This window comes from Cucurbita moschata, unplaced genomic scaffold (genome assembly GCF_002738365.1).
Source record: "Cucurbita moschata cultivar Rifu unplaced genomic scaffold, Cmos_1.0 Cmo_Scf00019, whole genome shotgun sequence".
In the NCBI taxonomy this organism is placed as follows: domain Eukaryota; kingdom Viridiplantae; phylum Streptophyta; class Magnoliopsida; order Cucurbitales; family Cucurbitaceae; genus Cucurbita; species Cucurbita moschata.
In genome coordinates, this window is record NW_019268535.1 from 895,950 (window position 1) to 914,209 (window position 18,260).

At 36.7% G+C, this 18,260-nt stretch overlaps 3 protein-coding genes across 4 annotated transcripts; 1 reads left to right on the top strand and 2 right to left on the bottom strand.

The window, feature by feature from the left end:
• Window positions 1-2,159: 2,159 nt before the first annotated feature.
• Window positions 2,160-3,483, bottom strand: LOC111456865. The gene has a single exon (XM_023098908.1). The coding sequence runs from the start codon at window positions 3,341-3,343 to the stop codon at window positions 2,564-2,566; it is 780 nt and encodes a 259-aa protein (XP_022954676.1). The 5' UTR covers window positions 3,344-3,483; the 3' UTR covers window positions 2,160-2,563.
• A 2,544-nt stretch (window positions 3,484-6,027) lies between these two features.
• Window positions 6,028-9,186, bottom strand: LOC111456861 (probable inactive poly [ADP-ribose] polymerase SRO5). Of its 2 annotated transcripts, XM_023098904.1 has the most exons (6): window positions 8,710-9,186; window positions 8,079-8,672; window positions 7,725-7,966; window positions 7,509-7,645; window positions 7,329-7,424; window positions 6,028-6,310 (listed from the first exon to the last, which is right to left on the bottom strand). In XM_023098904.1, exons 2-6 carry the CDS (start codon window positions 8,627-8,629, stop codon window positions 6,239-6,241), a joined length of 1,098 nt encoding a protein of 365 aa, XP_022954672.1. In that variant the 5' UTR covers window positions 8,630-8,672; window positions 8,710-9,186; the 3' UTR covers window positions 6,028-6,238. The 2 variants fall into 2 exon arrangements, with proteins under 2 accessions (XP_022954672.1, XP_022954671.1); XM_023098903.1 differs by having other exon boundaries at window positions 8,079-9,186.
• Window positions 9,187-15,578: 6,392 nt separating this feature from the next.
• On the top strand, window positions 15,579-17,597 carry LOC111457326 (dof zinc finger protein DOF5.6-like). Its single transcript, XM_023099565.1, has 2 exons — window positions 15,579-16,218; window positions 16,368-17,597. Exons 1-2 carry the CDS (start codon window positions 16,165-16,167, stop codon window positions 17,313-17,315), a joined length of 1,002 nt encoding a protein of 333 aa, XP_022955333.1. The 5' UTR covers window positions 15,579-16,164; the 3' UTR covers window positions 17,316-17,597.
• The last annotated feature ends 663 nt before the right edge of the window (window positions 17,598-18,260 follow it).

The following is an 18,260-nucleotide window of genomic DNA, read 5'->3' on the forward strand; positions in this document are numbered from 1 at the left end:
CCCGTTTTTTGGTTTCCATTGAATTTACTTTGTTTATCGGTCGACTTCATGACAACAATTCTAATAAATATAACCTCATACGAAGATATTTGAATTAATATAATAGTCGGTAGAAATAAGAACTAGAACTATACATTTATTTATTCTGATATATTGTAACAGTTCAGATCCACCGCTAGCAGATATTGTCCTATTTGGGCTTTTCCTTTCGGGCTTCCCCTCAAGGCTTTAAAACGCATAAGCTAGGGAAGGTTTTCACACCCTTATAAATGGTGGTTTGTTCTCCTCTCCAACCAATGTGGAACATCACAATCCACCTCCCTTTGGGGCTGGTGTCCTCGCTGGCACTCTTTCCTTCCTCCAATCGATGTGGGACTGCCCCCAAACCCACTCCCTTGGGGCCCAGCGTCCTTACTGGCACACAGTCTCGTGTCTACCTCCTTCGGGGAACAGCGAGAAGGCTGGCACATCGTCTGGTGTCTAGCTCTGATACCATTTGTTACAACCCAGATCCACCGTTAGCAGATAGGACTTTTCCTTTTGAGCTTCCCCTCAAGATTTTAAAACATTAAAACGTCTGCTAGAAAAAGTTTCCACACACTTCAAATGGAGGTAAATGGTGGTTTGTTCTCTCCCCAACCAGCATGGGACATCACATATATCTAATTAGATTTCTTTCTTTTACTATGTTTTAGAGGGCAATTTTTATATTAAAAAAAATTAATAATAATAAAGGGCAGTATTTATGCCAAAAATAGTGTAATTTGAATAATTCAACAAATAATTGAAAGATAATTAATATAAAGATGGAATTGCTTGCACTAATAATAATAATAATAAATAATAATAATAATATAGAGATTGAACCCACAGTTCTACCCTTCTTTCATTTTCATTCTGATAAATTCAAACCCACCAACCCAACTCGATCTTAATCAATATATAAAGTCATTAATTCCATTAATTAATAATGAAAACACATTAATTAATGTATAATCAATTTCTTTAAAACACTGCACATCTTTTGACAATACCCACCAAATAAAATCATAAATTTTCGAATTCTTTTAATATTAAAACCTCATTTTTTTTCCCTTAAAGTGATTAATGGATAAATACAACTATATGCTTTCTATAAATCGAAAGTATTCTACTTTCAAACTTAACTTTTCGAGCGTTATCAAAGAATATTATTAGACACGTTTATTTCTAAATATAAAAAAAATTAAATAAAAGTATATAAGAAGAATAAAAACAAAGCATATCTAAGGAATAAAGACAAAAGGCTACATATCCGACATTTCAACTTTAAACCTCGATTTACTCATTTTGCTTGTAAATTTAAAATAAATAAATAAAATAAAACCAACCTAAAAAAATTTTAACTCGAGTAGGTTCAAAATGTAAGTTAAAGTTTGGAAACTAAAAAAATAAAAAATAATCATTAAATTATTTTATTATCAATCTAAGTATAGTTCAATTAGTTATAATACCGATTATAATACCTTTAGGAAGAGAAGTTTTAACCTAAAAAAACATAATTTTTTTTCGGTTTTTACCTCTTCCTTTGAAAGCCAAAAGTTCAAATTTATACCCGTATCTATTGCACTAAAAGGCACAAATCATCCCCATCCCCACAAAATTGTCGAAGAACAATCATAAATGCTCAATAGATCAAACACGAATTATAAATCCAACATTCATTAACAAGAGCAATTTATTCAATTTGATAACTTCGGGTGGAAGGTTGAATTCAAACGAAACCCAAAATTAAAAAATGAAGTTTAGGATAAACCATAATTAAAAAAAAGAAAAAGAAAGAAAGATTATTGTTCTAATAAAGCAATACAAACAATAAGATAAATAATCAAAATTTAAAAATAAAATTAGAAAAAGAAAGAACAAATTGTAAAGTCGAAGAAAATACTTTTACAAATAATAATATTATATATATATATAAAAGTAAATCCATTTTTTGGATTTTGGGATAATTTCCAAATATTTCCAAATAATATTTATTTTAAGAAAGAAAAGCCAATATTTCATTGCCTTTTATATTTTATTTTCACAATTTTCAAGGTTTTAACCCAAAAAATAAGGTCAAAATTAAATATTTCATAGTCAGAAATATATAAATAATTATCAAAATAAAATGGCAATATTACAACTCATTCATACATATTATTGGCTATTTCTGTTTGGTAGAAAATTGTCGTTTAATTAAATTAATTATTCCAAATTAACAGAGGGAAAAAAAAACCAATTAATTTTTTTTTTTTTTTTTTCAAATTAGGTTTTCTTTTTCATCAATTTCTTCTTCCCCAAATCAATCTCGTTTCAAACCCTAATAATGTTCAGAATTGATGTGAGTTTTTGTTCGTACCATTGACATTGATGAACAAATCCACCATTTCTTGTCTGTGTGTTGTTATTGATCGACTCTTCTTATCCGCTCCTTTCGACGTATTCTTTAAGTGTTGTCCTTCGTCAGCGGCCGTCGGAGTGACAGTAGCAGCCGTCGCGGCGGAGGCGGCGGCGGTGGAGGCGGCGACTCTGCTAGGTTTTACTTTGCCGACGATTTCTTTGTCCAGGCCTTTGAGACCTCAGCGATTTTCTCCACTCTCTTGCTTGCGGATAAAAACAGGAAGTTGTCCTTTCCGTCGCTGTTGTTTCTGTATAGAAGATCTCGGAGTTTCCATCGCTTCGATGATCCCGCTGAATTGCTCTTTTTGCATCTCTCGAGCGATTCCTTTGGCGACCAAACGCAGTACGTTCCAGGAAGAACTCCGTCAAGCTCGTCGGCCTCTGACAACGAGAAAGAATTCGTTTCGCGCTCTTTGCTCATCAGTTTTCCAAGCGACGGACGATGAACTCTCTTCGGCTTCGCTGTCTTCAAATTTCCGTCGTTGTCCTCGCCATCAACGTTGCTGTTCTTATCGGCAATCGATCCGTTCATTAACAGATTCATGTTGGAGATCGGATAAATCGGTCTAATCTGACCATTGTAGAAGATATCCTCGGCTGAGATTGTTACCGCCTGCGGCTCCCTAGGAACGACCGCGAACTCGAACTCGAAATCGTCGTCTCTGTTTCCACCGGCAACAGTCTCTGTTTCTTCATTTCCATCGTGTTGAGATTCTTGGTTGAATTCTTCCGGTTCGGCTCCGTTCTGAAGAGAAGAGACAGCCTCAGGTTTCCAGTCGAAAATATAGGAATCAGAATCAGATTCTTTACGGAGTTCCTCCACGACACGGACGGCAATTTCTGCAAATCTGCCGGAGGAGTAGCTGCTGAAGCTAGGAGAGAGAGCAAGAAGCAGCGAACCGTCACCGCCTTGCATCATTACAGTCCCTTAGATTCTTCAAATTTGCCCTAATTGCCTCGAACTGCAACTTCCATTTTCTTTCACACACAGGTGAAGAAGAAGAAGAAGAAGAGACAAAGAAGTGAAATGACCAAAATGCAACGCTTAAACCTGTTCAGAATTGCATAATGGGCAGTCCCTTTTGGTAATTATATTTTCCTAATAATTTTTTTTCCACTTTTTTCTTCTGACAATTACGCGCCACTGAAACGCAGCGTTTCACAATTTCCACTATAAAAAAAATATTTTTTTTAACCAAAAAAATTATTTACAATAAAAAAAAAAGTGAAAATTGAACTTTAGGTAAGTCAATAAAATTAAAAAAATATCGAATAAATCTACCGATCATTATACTCAAAATTAAATTTATTTCAGGGAGACCATCTCGACTCCTCCCTTTCTCGAGATTAGTATATAGACAACTCTCGAGATTAGTGTATAGACAATTATTTTTCGAGCACAGCTTTAGGTTCAGCTTCCGTATATAGTAACTCAGTTCGTGAATTGTTGTTGTATGTTGTAGGTTCTAAAAGTCTTTCCTCGAGACTGAGTCGTATGAGGAAATAGTGTCACTATTATTCGTTTGAGAAAGATATGATAGGTTCGACTCCTGGTCTTGATTTCTGTACTTATCTATTCTTTTTTTTTTTTTTTTCGTAAAATTAAAAAAATTGAGAATTTAAATATTAATATGGAAAATGGAAATAAATAAATAAAAAAGTTAACAACTTTATGGATTATTATTCTTGGTATTTAAAATAAATAATGGGACCTTTTTAAAATTCTTTACCTCCGAGACACGTAACGCGAGATATTATGACACGTGGAGGATGGTTATAGGACATACATGTTGAGTAGATATTTTGTACGGTTTTTATATTTAAACCGTTTAGTAATTGGGGAATTATTGTGTATAGCTTAAAGGTTGGGTTGGTTGACTTTGAAAGACCAACCACGTCGACCGCCGTCTAAGTTTGAGACCCTTGAGATCGAGGGTCGGGTAGGAAATGTGTGTTTAAATAGGAAATGAGGGAGGAAGTGGTTGTTGGATGAAAGTCTCACGTCGGCTAATTTAAGGAATGATCATGAGTTTATAATCAAGAAATACTATCTCTATTGGTACGAGACCTTTTAAGAATCTCAAAGCAAAGCCCGAGCTAATATAAAGTGGACAATATTATACTATTGTGAAGAGTCGTGGTTCTTAACATGGTATCAGAATCATGCTAATAGATTGACAAATTTTCAAATGTCAAAAAAAGTATTGTGAGTCGGGCATAGTCAAAAAGTGACTAAAGTACAAGTTTTCTTTTCTAGACGGGGATGGAGATGAAAATTAAAATAAGAGGCAAGGACGGAGACGAAAGGCTTACCTATCTCTACCCTTCTCGTGAACATCTCTACATTGAAGTATGTTCAAAACTTTCACTTATTACTCTCTATATCTATTATCGACTCGATTACAAACTTGAGCGTTCGAGGGAGGTGGTTTAGCCTTGCACCCTCGTCGGTCTCGACATAACATGATGATTATCTTTTTGATAATTCCATATTTGCCCTTTTGGTCTATACAAGATAAAATACTTCTATATAATAGGAGCCTTTTGGGTCGTTGAAATTGGCCAACAGGAGAGCTCCGTGTGCCGCCAGAAAGAAAGGCAATTAAGTTAAATAAAATGGAAGGTGAGCTAATATATCACCGACCTCCACACACTGAATGACACGTGTAGATCTTTAAGCATAAAACGCATGTAAATTCTACGCGTACATGTAACCGTATCACGTCCCTTTGCCTTTTGCCTCGTCAGCTATATTACTGTTACGACGTCGTTTAGCAAAATGACTGACAATTTATTCTCTCCTCAATATTCATAATATTCTCCATAGTGTACAAAAGTAAAAGGAAAAAAAAAAAAAAAAGAAGAAAAAAGTAATTTATTTATTTCTTCATCTTTGTAATAATTTGATAAAGGAAATTAACATTTCCATTGTATTAAAGTCTAATAACACCCTTAGGATAAATTATTAATTATTAAAGTCCAATAAGACTCCAATAACGGCTCAAGCCCACTGCTAGCAAATATTGTTCTCTTCGGGCTTCCCCTCACGGCCCAAACTCACTACTCTTTGGGCTTTTCCTTTCAAACTTCCCCTCAATGCTTTGAAACACATCTGCTAGAGGTTTCCACGACCCTATAAAGAGTATTTAGTTCTCCTCCCAAACCAATGCGGGATATCACAATCCACCCCCTTCAGGGCCCAGCTTCCTCGCTGGCACTCGGAAGCTGGCACTCGTGTTTTTCTCCAATCGATGTCTCCCTTCAGGTTCTAGCGTTCTTACTAGAACACGGTCTTGTGTCTACCCCTTTGGGGAACAGCCTCCTTACTAGCACATAGTCCGGTGTCTGGACCTGATACCATTTGAAACAACCCAGGCCTACCGTTAGCAGATATTATCCTATTTGGGCTTTCCCTTTCGGGCTTTTCCCCTCGAGGCTTTAAAACATGTCTGCTAGGGAAAGGTTTCCATACCCTTATAAAGAGTATTTCATTTTCCTCCCCAACCAATGTGGGATATCACAACTCCCTCCCGAGGGGCCCGAGCCATCAGTGAGATACCCCTCTAGAAGAGATAGAATTCTAACTTTGTGTTAGGACATACGTTGCACTGAATCAGTCTGTCACTAAATTGTTGATCATAAAGTTCAAAGGGTTTATATACACAAACACAGATCGATTGAACTAAAAGAAACCAACTCGTTTACAAAGGTACATGTTCGGGTTCGATTCAAACTAAAACTCGTTCGTCGATTTGCCTTCTTGGCACTCCCATTTTGTGGTAAACAGAACAGAAACTGCAAGCTTCCAATCCAACTACTCCAAGAAAATTGGTGAATCTACACTCCCTGCTGCTGTTCTCTGTCCATTTCTTGCTCCATTGCTTTGCTGCACAAACAAAAATGGCCAAGCCATCAGCTTAAGGCCTTTCCATGATTCATGGAATCTAACAAATAACTTCACTTCTCCATATGGGTTGGCATTCATTTGAAAATTCATTCGCAAAAGGAAGAAATGGATACACAATATACCAAATCAAGCCCACCGCTAGCTAGATATTGTCCGTTTTGACCCGTTACGTATCGTCGTCAGCCTCAAGATTTTAAAATCCATTTGTTAGGGAGAGTTTGATATCCCACATTGGTTGGGGAGGAGAATGAAGCACCCTTTGTAAGGGTGTGGAAACCTTTCCCTAACAGACGCGTTTTAAGGTTTTGAGGGGAAGCCTAAAGAGCACAATACCTACTAGCAATGAGCTTGGGCCGTTACAGAGAGGCTTCCACACCCTTATAAGAAATGCTTCATTCTCATCTCCAACTGACGTGGGATCTCACAATCCACCTCCTTAGGACCCCAACATCCTCGATGGTACACCGCCTGGTGTCTGGCTTTGATACCATTTGTAACAGCCCAAGCTCACACGGGCCCAATATCCTCGCTGGCACACCGCCTGGTGTTTGGCTTTGATACCATTTGTAACAGCCTAAGCCCACCGCTAAGCAAATATTGTCCACTTTAGCCCGTTACGTATTCCTCTAAGTCCCACAATTTCAAAACGCGTATGCTAGGGAGAGGTTTCCACACCCTTATAAGAAATGTTTCGTTCTCCTCTCCAACCGGGATCTCAAATACAACTTCAAGGGCCAAAAAGCAAGGAATTTTTAATACAGATGCCAGACGTGATTGATGAAGACTTCCCACAAGCAAAAGCAAAGATTCTACATAGCTTACCAAGTAAGCATAGAAAATTCATAGGCCAGCCTTCTACTGTTATGATATGAAAGGGAACAAAGTGTTTGGATTATAATACAAACAAGTTCTCTCCAACTCTAAGCTAACAATCATATTCCATGGGCATATAAACAGATTCCAAAGCAAAAGAACGAGGAAAGTAAGAATCAAATACCTGTGTTCTTGATGATTTGATTACATGTATCAACAGATCATCGCCCGCAATCTGCCTCACTCGCCTTATCAGCTCGTGCCTCGAAATCTTATGATCCTAGAATTCAGAAGCTGAACATAATAAGATCAACCATACCCACAAAAAGTTACATTCAAATGGATCAAATCAAAGTTTACATACCCTGTGATCTTTGTGATACTTAGTAATCATGTCAATTTGAGGGGCAGGTAGACATTTAGATAGAACAGATATCAAAGCTGGAAATGGCATCCAAGGGGAGGTTGGCATTCTCAAAGGCTGTTTGGATTTCAAAGCACCTAAGAGTAATTGAAGACGCCATTAAAATTGGAAACAAACCATGAATTCTAGAAAGCAAGTTCCAAGGAATTTACTAACCTTTCCAACGAGGAGGAATTCTGAAACTAATTAGATACTCAGGCAAGATGTGAGTGTTCATGTTTGTGCTCCAAATTATGTATGTTTTTGGTGCAAAGAGATTATCAACACCAGAATCAAACGCTTCAGAACATGGATGATTCTGTCTAGAACCAGGATGAACAAGCTCAGATTTCCCCAATATCACACGGCAAAGCAATAGATGTCTTAATCCATCTTCATCAACAACAGTATCTTCCAGACTAAAAAATTGAAACAAACAATCAAATGGGGTTCTAAATTAACAAGAAGAACATGAACTCAAAAGGGTTAATCATGAAGAACATGATCGTGGATATTACGTTTAAGACTAACCTTTCAAGTGGATGATCATCAGGGGAGAGATAAATGCCATTACCAAGAGATTGAGAACTCTCAAGCTTGTTGCAATGGGAAAATCCATAGCCCAGAATGCTGTTGATTTGATCCTTCGAAGCTCCCAACCAAGCGTACTTGACATTAGCATTCCCCCCATTTTTCTTCGCTATTGCTTGCAAGTAAATCTGAAACGTGTGCAGCCGGGCTTGCCCAATGTGGGTCGAATGGCTGTTCTTGTAAACGGCAGAGACCGTAGTTTCCTGGCCGAGCAATCCGAAACTGGTTAAGAATTTTCTCTTGATTAGGTCGTAAATCTTTTCTTCAGCAAGTTTCACTAAACCCTCGTTGATCCATTCCACATGCTCCATACTCGGCCCTGAAATTCCGCTTTCAGAGTCCGAAACCACCGAGTCCTGATCGGGATCAGTCGAATCTCCGGCGTCGGAGAATCGGTCGGAAACATCATGGTCGGAAACTCCATTCGCAAGACAGTGATCACTTCCGAATTGCTGAAACCGTTCCCGACATTTATCCTGATTGTTCTCCATCGATTGAAATACACGATTAACAACGAAAACAGAGTACAAAAACGAAGAACAAGAAGAAGAAAAACCCAGATATCTAAAACAGAGATATCCCAAACTAGGCTATACAGAACCGAAAAACAACCAGAAACTCATCAATGGCGATTCTAATCGCAAAATTAGTGAAAAAGAATCAAATCTACACAGAACCCAACTCAAGAACACGAGAAAAAGAGGAAAGAAAATCACAGAAGAAGAAGAAGAAGAAGAAGAAGACACAAACAAATAAATGGAACCCAGTAATCATATGCCGCCAAACGCAAGTCGGTTAACTCCAAAAACTTAAGACCCAAGAAACAAACCAGGTATGAACATAAACGGAAAGTTGAATTTGAATACGAACAGAGAGAGTGAGTAGGAATTGGAAAGAGTTACTTGGAGAAGACGAAGAACAAGATCAAAATTGGCAGTTATAAGGTCGAAAAAGAATTGGGCGGTTTGTGAGATTATGATGGGCGGTGCCGCGCTATTAGTTTTTGCTGAAATCCATTTGATTTTTTTTCGTTCAAAGCCTGCGTCCGTGGAGCAGTAACTCCGTAATCGAGGAGGCCCCTGTTTTATTTATAATTCTTGTATTGCGAAATTACCTTTATACCCTCCAAGACTTTATGTTCAAGTTGGTTACTATATCAATTTAATTTAATAAAATTTCATCTACATCTATAAATACGTTCATACCTCAATTGGTTGAGATACATACTCAGTATCAAGACCGAGTCGAAAATATTAGGAGTGTTCATATGATTCGAGAACTCGATCAACTTAGACTATCCATCTTAAATCTTAAAAAAAAATTTAGTCAGATCAACCCGACCAACTCGAAAATAAGGCTACAACCAAACTCAACCTTATCCTACTTCAATAAAAATTGAAAATATTTGTTGTTTGTAACCAATGTTAATGATGACTTGTGAATATCTGATATTTGAGTTTGTTGGGATTTTAGTTATTGATGTAATAGGTATGGTCGATACCTATGATTTTTTTTAGATAATTCAAAAAAATAACCTGAAAATCCAACCCAACTCGAGAATAGAGGGCTGGGTTGTAAACTCTACTAGATTGTTTAAGTCACCGACTCAACCAACCTAAAATTTTCAGTTGGTCCAAAAGATTTCTCCCGTCCAACCTAACCCATGTACACCATCAGAAAATACTAAAATACTGTACATATAACTTACTTATTTTTTATTTCTTTTTTCAAATAATTGAACGACGTTTAAACCCTTCTACCTTAGACGTTGTTGAACTCTAAAATAATCGAGCGGGTTTAGCTCTATTAAATTTTTATTTATTTGAATTCAATTTGATCGGATATAAATTTTTTTTATAGATCAAATTTATTAAAAAAAAAAAAAAGAGGGAAAGTTCTCCCCACAGATTTAGAAAGAAACAGAGGAGATAGTGGGTAAATAATTAAATACCAAAACATTATTTTTCTTATTAATAATAAATCATATGACCCACCACCGTAAAATCTCTCCGTAATATACGTATTTTAAAATTATAAGGTTGAGGACGATACATAATGAACCAAAGTGGATTATATCTGCTAGCTCAATAGTATCAGAGCTAGATACCGGGTGGTGTACCAGTAAGTACGAAGGTGGATTGGGATTGAGGGTTGGAGACTATTCCTTCTAAAACCGTAAGGCCGACGGTTAGCGGGCAATTATATTCTAATAAGATAAATACATTATTTTCCAATTTAATTTTATAAAAATAAAATAATTTTGAATTAAATATCATCATATTAATTTTACTTCTAACTTTCCAATTACAGTATCATTTTTTAAATATTAGACAAATAATAATTTATTATATATTTTAAGCTTGAATTATTTGCAATTATTATTTTATGGATAAGATGCCATAACTAGAAGGTTCAAGTGGGGCCCACTTGGGTCAACTGGTTCGCTGTGCCTTGGAAAAGAAGAAAATATCATATAATATATATGTAATCTAATAATATTAATATGTAACACCTCAACTTATTATAAAGTTTTTCATTTGTATTAAATTAATAAATACATTATGGGTAAGTTTAATTACATTTAAACATAAATTTTGATTATTGCGTCATTAAAATTATAATTTAGGATATAACTTTGATTTATTCTTCGGTCCCTCTCCTAAATTTTTCTATCAAATACTTTGAATCTCGGAATATTTACAGATGGAATCGATTTTGTCCCGCTAAATATCGTTTCACACTGGTAAACTTAGCTGACAAGAAAAATAATATATTAAAAATATACTATTTAAATTTTTTTTTTTAGTAAATATTCTACGGATTATTCCACGACCTGATTTAATCAGAAATTTACTTGTAAGGGTAGTTTGTATTTTTAAAAATTAATTTAAATATAAAGGGCAAGGTTTTTAATTTTAATTTAAATGTAATTATATGTGTGTATATATATATATATATATATATATATATATATATATATATATATATGTATATATATAATTAATGTTATTTATTTTATGGAAAAAATTTGGTGAATTACTGTTTTTAATTTTTTTATATGGGCTTCAATTTCATAGCCCAATAAGCTTGAAAAGCCTTTTTACATTAACCAACCAAAAAAGCCCATAGCCCACTTCATCTCAATTGGGCCACTAGTAGAACTCAACTTCCCCCAAGGCCCAACCCTAACGTTTCTTCGGGAGAGGTTTCCATACCCTTATAAGAAATGCTTTGTTCCCCTCTCGAGCTGATGTGGGATCTTGAGCGTCCATGTTGGCACACTGCCTGGTGTTTGACTCTGATATTATTTGTAACAACCTAAGTCCACTGCTAGCAGATATTGTTCGTTTTGGCCTGTTACATATCACTGTCAATCTCAATGTTTTAAAACGCGTCTATAAGAGAGAGGTTTCTAACCTTAAAAATATACCCGAGAGTAACATATGGTCAATTAAAAAGTTGTAACAATCATACTCGTAAATACTATAATGGACACTAACTAAATTTATAACCTATTCGAGAGTAATTGAATCTCCGGTTGAAGTAGTTTTAAGCGGCTTGAAGTACTAGTTCTATAAACAAAGCTTGACTTATTTGTAATCAAACACGCTCCAATTGAGTTCATTTAATGCAATCCTATTTTGTTAACCCGAGCCTCGACATACATAAGACCGCTTTCTATTGACTCTTCTGTCTCTTCCACTCTCTTCTGGAGAGTAGAGAAGTACTTTAGTGCCCCACGTGGAGTTGTCCAACATTCTTAGATAACGGTACTTCTGTTTCTACCGTCTCATACTCAACTTTTGAATTTACCTTGAAACAACTTGTAAGGTACAATCCCGTAATCCGTCTCGAAGTCCTTGTGGCATGATCAAGACATTTTATTTCGAATCATTTGTTAGACGTAAGAATAATAGCAGAAGGCCAAGATTTTTGTAAGACTATACTTCCTTCTGCGCCGCTGTCTTAGCTCGCTTGTGTCGCGTATGCCTTCTACATGGCCCCACTTTGCCTCTCATTGTTCTATGTTCTATACCATTTTTTTGACTTCATGCACTACGCTCTTTATCACCTAACAATCTCGTGTTTGATTTTCAAAACCATCTCCGACATGTTTTCATCTTGGTCGACATATCGTTTGAATTACAATCATGAGGGTTCTTGTTGTTTTTCTTGTCTGGTGGTTGGTTTAATACGGTAATGGATATCTGTTGTGATATCCTTCATTGGTTGGAGAGGAGAACGAAACACCCTTTATAAGGTGTGAAAATCTTTCCCTAACAGGCGCGTTTTAAAGCCTTGAGGAAAGCTCGTAAGGGAAAGCCTAAATAAGACAATATCTGCTAGCGGTGGGCCTGGGGTGTTACAAATAGTATTAGAGCCAGACACCGGGCGATGTGCCAGTGAGAAGGCTGTTCCCCGAAGGGTGTAGACACGAGGCGATCTGGCAATAAGGACACTGGCCCTGAAAGGGGGTGGATTTGGTGGGGGTCCCACATTCTTTGGAGAAAGGAACGAGTGCCAACGAGGACGCTGGACCCTGAAGGGGGGTGGATTGTGATATCTCACATTAGTTGAGGAGGAGAACGAAACACCGCAACCCTTGAGGGGAAGCTCGTAAGAGAAAATGAATCTTCTGTACAACGACGTATTTTGAATTCTTGTTGCTGTGTTGTTTGGGGACCTTTAATGGATTTCGTCAAATCTATTGCCTCATAAATGAGTCGTTGATTTGTAACGAATATGATTCGTCTAGTATGTAAAGTTGATTATGTATGGGTCAAAAGTGGGGAAAAAAAATCAAGAACGGTTTCTAATTGAAAGTGAAAGAAATGAATTTTAGGCTTAACTAGAAATATAAGCAAAAGGGAGGACGTTTTCATGCTCGAGAATAAAAATATAACAGTTCAAACTCATCAGCAAATATTTTTCACGTTGGCTAGACGTCTGCTAGGGAGACATTTTCACATCCTTACAAGAAATGTTTTGTTTATATCGATCCATCCAGAGATTATTTCGATTCCATTAGTAATGAAGATTCGGGATACCTAACCGATGTAGGATCTCACAAAAAATTATTAAAACGAGAATAAAAATATTAGCGACAAAAAGCATTTCGTGAAAATTTAATATGTAATAATATGTAATAGTATTTGAGGGAGAAAAATAAAGTGACGTTGACTGCAGCCAAAACGAGGCTGCAAAGTTTGACCACCATAAAAAATCAGGACCACACTTTTAAATCTCATTGTGATGATCAAATCTACACCGTTCATCTACATCCTTTAATCCCTTTATTCTTCAAATTATATAAATTCTCATTTACACAATTTTAATATAATGTTTTTTAGATGATAAAATTTAATCATTTAATTAAGAATATCATTGTCGACCAAAAGTGAAGCCTTTAAGGGTAGCGCCGCCGCAAGCACCGCCGCTGCCGGCGAGGGAGTGGATTTTATTTTATTTTATTTTATTTTTTAAAAAAAGGACCAGAAAATACAGCATTTTGCAAATCCATTTTTTTAATAGAAAAATTAAACTTTTGAATTCGTGGATTATTTATTGGCCTTTACGAATCTTTTTTTTTTTTAATAATAAAAAAACGAGGGGTGTTTTTAGAATTTAGGAGAAAAAGGGGGGCGAAATTGAAAAGAAAGAAAAGGGGAGGGTTAAAAATGCAAAGTAAAGGGAGATATGAAAGATGCCAGCATCTTGGAGGTTGCTTGAAACTCAAGATTTTGAATAATTTTAATATTTTTTTTATTTAATTTTCATTGACAAAAAAAAAAAAAAAAATGTTGGATCCAAGTGATTTTGAAATCATGATGTGCCACTACCAACAACCCATTCATGTATGGGATATAATTATCCAAACATTTTATAGAAATATATATATTTTTTTTAAAAAAAATAAATTGATTTCTTATCGATCGAATTAAATTTTGTAATGGTAAGAACCGATGTATCTTTAACCACTGAACTATGTATGCATTAGCAATTATATGTAGCTTTTGAATAGAACGAGACAAAAAGTTGGATTTTATGTATGCATATTGAGTCTAGCCGTGCACCCATTCTCTAATATCCCATTTCTTCCACTGGGTAAAACCCGACCGCTCATAGGTAGTGGCTTAGTGAATGGAACCCATCAGAGAAATCCACGTCTTTTATCTTGAGTGGCACATAACAAATAGAGGAAGGTTTCAAAATGTTTAGGGGTTGGATATAATCATCGTCTTGGTTGATTTTTCTATACCAAAAGCATGTAGTCGTCGCTTATTTACTAGTTAGCCTATAATATTGATATCTCAAAACCGATTTCCATGCGTTTTCTAAAACTTTCTGTGTCCCCATTTTCTATAGTATTTTTTAAGGAACAGGGTTAGAGGCTTGAGCATATGTCCCACGTGCCAATAACGACCTAAATTCTAGTTTGTTGACTTACTCGAAGGTGAGAATAAGTGTTGTACAACCATGTTACGAGTCTAGATAGAGTAATTATGACAGTGACTAGGAGTTTAATTTTATGAATTAAAGTAAAATAATAATAATAAATAAATAAATTTATAAAGAGAACAAAATTAATGAATATGGGATAGGGAATCAACGTGGGGTTGGAGACTCCACTTTTGTTTTTAGGTTTGACATTAACTTCTCTTTGGTCCCTTTTAAGTGTGTTCCTCAAGCTTTGTTTCTCACATGCTCTCCTCATTCTCCCGCTAATGTTTTCTCCGATATTTATCTTATATTTTATTTCAATCCCGAAAAAAATATTTGGTAAGATGGTCACAATGCAGCTATCGCTCGTCCTTTAGATTCGAAAATTTGCATGCTTCTAAATAATCACTAGATATGACGACCATATCCAACAATACAAACCTACCAGCCACTTTGAGTACTTTTCAGATCTAATAGTGCAAAACAACCTGACAAACACCTTGAGACTACAAACTCCTAAAAAATTATTCAACGAGGCAGTCACACATATTTAGAGAAAAATTATCCAACGAGGCTGCTACAATCTACGTGTCACCAACCTCAAAACAACGGTTGAATGCAGATTCAAAATTTTGCATAACCCTAATATAACTATTGGATATGAATTCGAGAATCCAATAGTGCAAAACCATCGGACACCTCGTGAATACAAGCGCCTCGAAAACATTGCCTTTAGGTTCATCAAAAGACTCCCTAAATCACACTTTACATGTCTATAATTCCCGCTAAGTCAAACTTAATCAAACTTTAAAACAATGGCGGGTTTTCAATGCAACGAGGAGTACTCATTCAATTCATTACAATATGATATCATATGTCAATCTCTTTTATTGGTTCTAAAGTTGATTTAGAAGGGTTTTTTTGAAAACTTGTGCCATAAAAAGGAAGAAAAAAACAGAGTCACATGAAACAAAACTGGCAATGCCCCCCCCAAACAACAAAAAGAAGAAGATTTGGATGAAGGAATTAGTGTCATAAGATTAGGAGAGGAAGAATCTATGCCTTGCTTGTAGGAGGGGGAGGAGAGAAGGGTCCCACGCTCCATTTTTTGGGCCCCTAAGTGGAGTGCTCTTTGGGGATGCTTTCTTTAACGAGGACCCAAAAATTCTCACCATTCTACTACTTCCACATCAGCTTCTTCTTCCCTTAAGCTCAGCCAATCACAGCCCTCCATTTTGCCACGTTGGAGTTGTCTTTTGGTTGCTTTAGTGTTCCTTGTGGGGTACCCTACAGACAGTGTAGGGACCCACTGAAATGTTCTTACCACCGACGATGTTTTTGTCATCCTTAACATCTCTCTGCTAAGCTAACTAACACAGTGGCTGCTACCCTTTTCCCCTTCCATCTCTTCAAATATACCTCTTTTTCTTCCTTCTTCTTCACATCCCATTCTCTTCTTCTTCTGAAACTGATCTCTTTGGGATTAATGGAGCTGTTTTTGGTGCCCATTTTGTCAGTGGATAATGAAATGGAGTGAGTTTTAAGTGAAGTTTTTGTGGGTTCCTCTGTTTTTCTCAGTTCATTCATGGGTCTTACTTCTCTTCAAGTCTGCATGGACTCCTCTGATTGGCTACAACAGGTATATGTCATCAAAACTCACCCTTTCTTCTCTTTTGAGTAAGCCTAGTTAGTACCCGACTCGAACCGAATCGAGCCGAGCCGAGCGGAGTCTGGCATTGTGAGAGATGGACAAAGGACTGACATTTTTGTTGTGTGTTTTTGGTTTAGGGAAGTGGTAACGAGGAGTCTGGCATGGATTGTTCGTCATTATCAGGGGACATGCTGTCATGTTCAAGGCCACTGACAGAGAGGAGGCTGAGGCCTCAACATGACCAAGCACTGAAATGCCCAAGATGTGACTCAACTCATACCAAATTTTGTTACTACAACAACTACAGCCTCTCTCAGCCTCGCTACTTTTGCAAGACTTGTCGTCGGTACTGGACCAAAGGCGGCACTCTCCGCAACATCCCGGTTGGCGGTGGTTGCAGGAAGAACAAGAAAGTTACTACTACTAAGAAATCCAATAATGACCCGATTCATCATCAACAACAACAACAACCACGACAACCTATTTCCCAGATCCATCATCATCATATAGCGTCTTCTTCTTCTTCTTCCCTTCATAATCATAATCCCACCGATCTTCATCTCTCGTTTTCAAATCAAGTACACTTCCCCTCTCAGTTCAATCCCCTTATTGGAACACCAAATTTCATCTCAAGCATAGGAATGCTTGAAGCTCACCATCACACCGCTCGACCAATCGACTTCATGGACTCCAAAATGGAAGCCCTTGTTGGCAATGCTCATTACAACCCCACAAACTCCGACCATTTGGCCATGGTGGGTGGGTTTGCTGGAGATCACATTGCCGCTGCTGGCCATGCTCTGTCGCCGAGTTTCCATGGCCTTTGCACCCCTTATGGACTCTCACTTGATGGGAACGCGGCAGGCATGGGACAAGGAGTGATGATTCCTTATGAACATGAACAAAATGAGGATCCAAATGCAATGGAAGTGAAGCCGAATACAAAGCTTTTGGCTTTGGAATGGCAAGATCAGGAGGGATGTTCTGAGAAAGTTGAGTCCTATGGATTTATAAATGGAATTGGGTCGTCTTGGAATGGGATGATGAATGGATACGGATCATCAACAACGAACCCATTGGTCTAAAATCCGATCAGGGGAATCAAAAGGGCATGGCTCGAATGAAATCAAGAACTATTTGCCTTGATTTCCTCTCTTTCTATCAGTTTCTTAAGAATATGTCTTGATTTTTGTTTAATTTGGAGTGTGGCTTTGGGATTGTGTCGGCTAATCCAAGGCTCTCTGTTAGGATTTTTCTTGTGTTATCGAGGAAGATTATCTAGGGAGTGCTTTTGTAGTATAAAAGAACAAAGAACAAGTATGATTTGGAACGTAATTATCATATAATTAGACTTGTTTTTCCTTCAAGTAAAGGGATTATTGACTGATTATTAAGTACTAAGTATATTTGAGTAATTATGAGTATGATAATCAAGATGGTAGATCACATGCATCAAATATTCCTCTCATGCATGTCTTTTAGCCGTAAAAGAAAAGGATATAATATGTATTGGTTGAGTTATACCAGGTTTGAGTTCACGTCGTTCGATAAACTTGACAAGTTCAGTTGTTGTCACCTGTTTCTTTCATGTCAAGCTAACCGATGTTCGTCCAATAAACCTATTAAGATTAAAGATAAAAACCTGTATAGAATCAAAATTCAAAGTTAAAGAAGCTTGAGAGGAAAGATTAAACTCACCGACACCGATCGTCGATAAATGGTGTACGAAGGAAGTTAATATTTCCATTTGATCGAGGATGGAGATAGAAAAAGCATCTTCGACCTGAAAATGACATGACAAACAAATAGGGCAATGGGTGTAATTCACAATTTATTTTTATCCAAAAAAGTTCTACGTGTAGACTAAATAGTGTACATATGTGTGTAGTGACAATCAATCAGAAGGCCTTCAACAGTGTAAGTGTACAAAAAACATGGTATTGTAGATTCCTCCTCTTTGCTTTCATTTTTTTCAGCCGAATTCTACGCCATGATCGCATTATTATTACGATTCCGGAGCCTCGCCTGCA

What these genes read in the sequence shown, in the direction of transcription:
- LOC111456865 (XM_023098908.1), bottom strand. Translation starts at nt 3,343, where the DNA reads ATGATGCAAGGCGGTGACGGTTCGCTGCTTCTTGCTCTCTCTCCTAGC.
- LOC111456861 (XM_023098904.1), bottom strand. Translation starts at nt 8,629, where the DNA reads ATGGAGAACAATCAGGATAAATGTCGGGAACGGTTTCAGCAATTCGGA. An exon ending in GATGATCATCCACTTGAAAG is followed by an intron (nt 7,967 to 8,078) that starts GTTAGTCTTAAA and finishes TCAATTTTTTAG; the next exon opens with TCTGGAAGATACTGTTGTTG. An exon ending in TCAAATCATCAAGAACACAG is followed by an intron (nt 6,311 to 7,328) that starts GTATTTGATTCT and finishes TTGTTTGTGCAG; the next exon opens with CAAAGCAATGGAGCAAGAAA.
- LOC111457326 (XM_023099565.1), top strand. Translation starts at nt 16,165, where the DNA reads ATGGGTCTTACTTCTCTTCAAGTCTGCATGGACTCCTCTGATTGGCTA. An exon ending in CCTCTGATTGGCTACAACAG is followed by an intron (nt 16,219 to 16,367) that starts GTATATGTCATC and finishes TTTTTGGTTTAG; the next exon opens with GGAAGTGGTAACGAGGAGTC.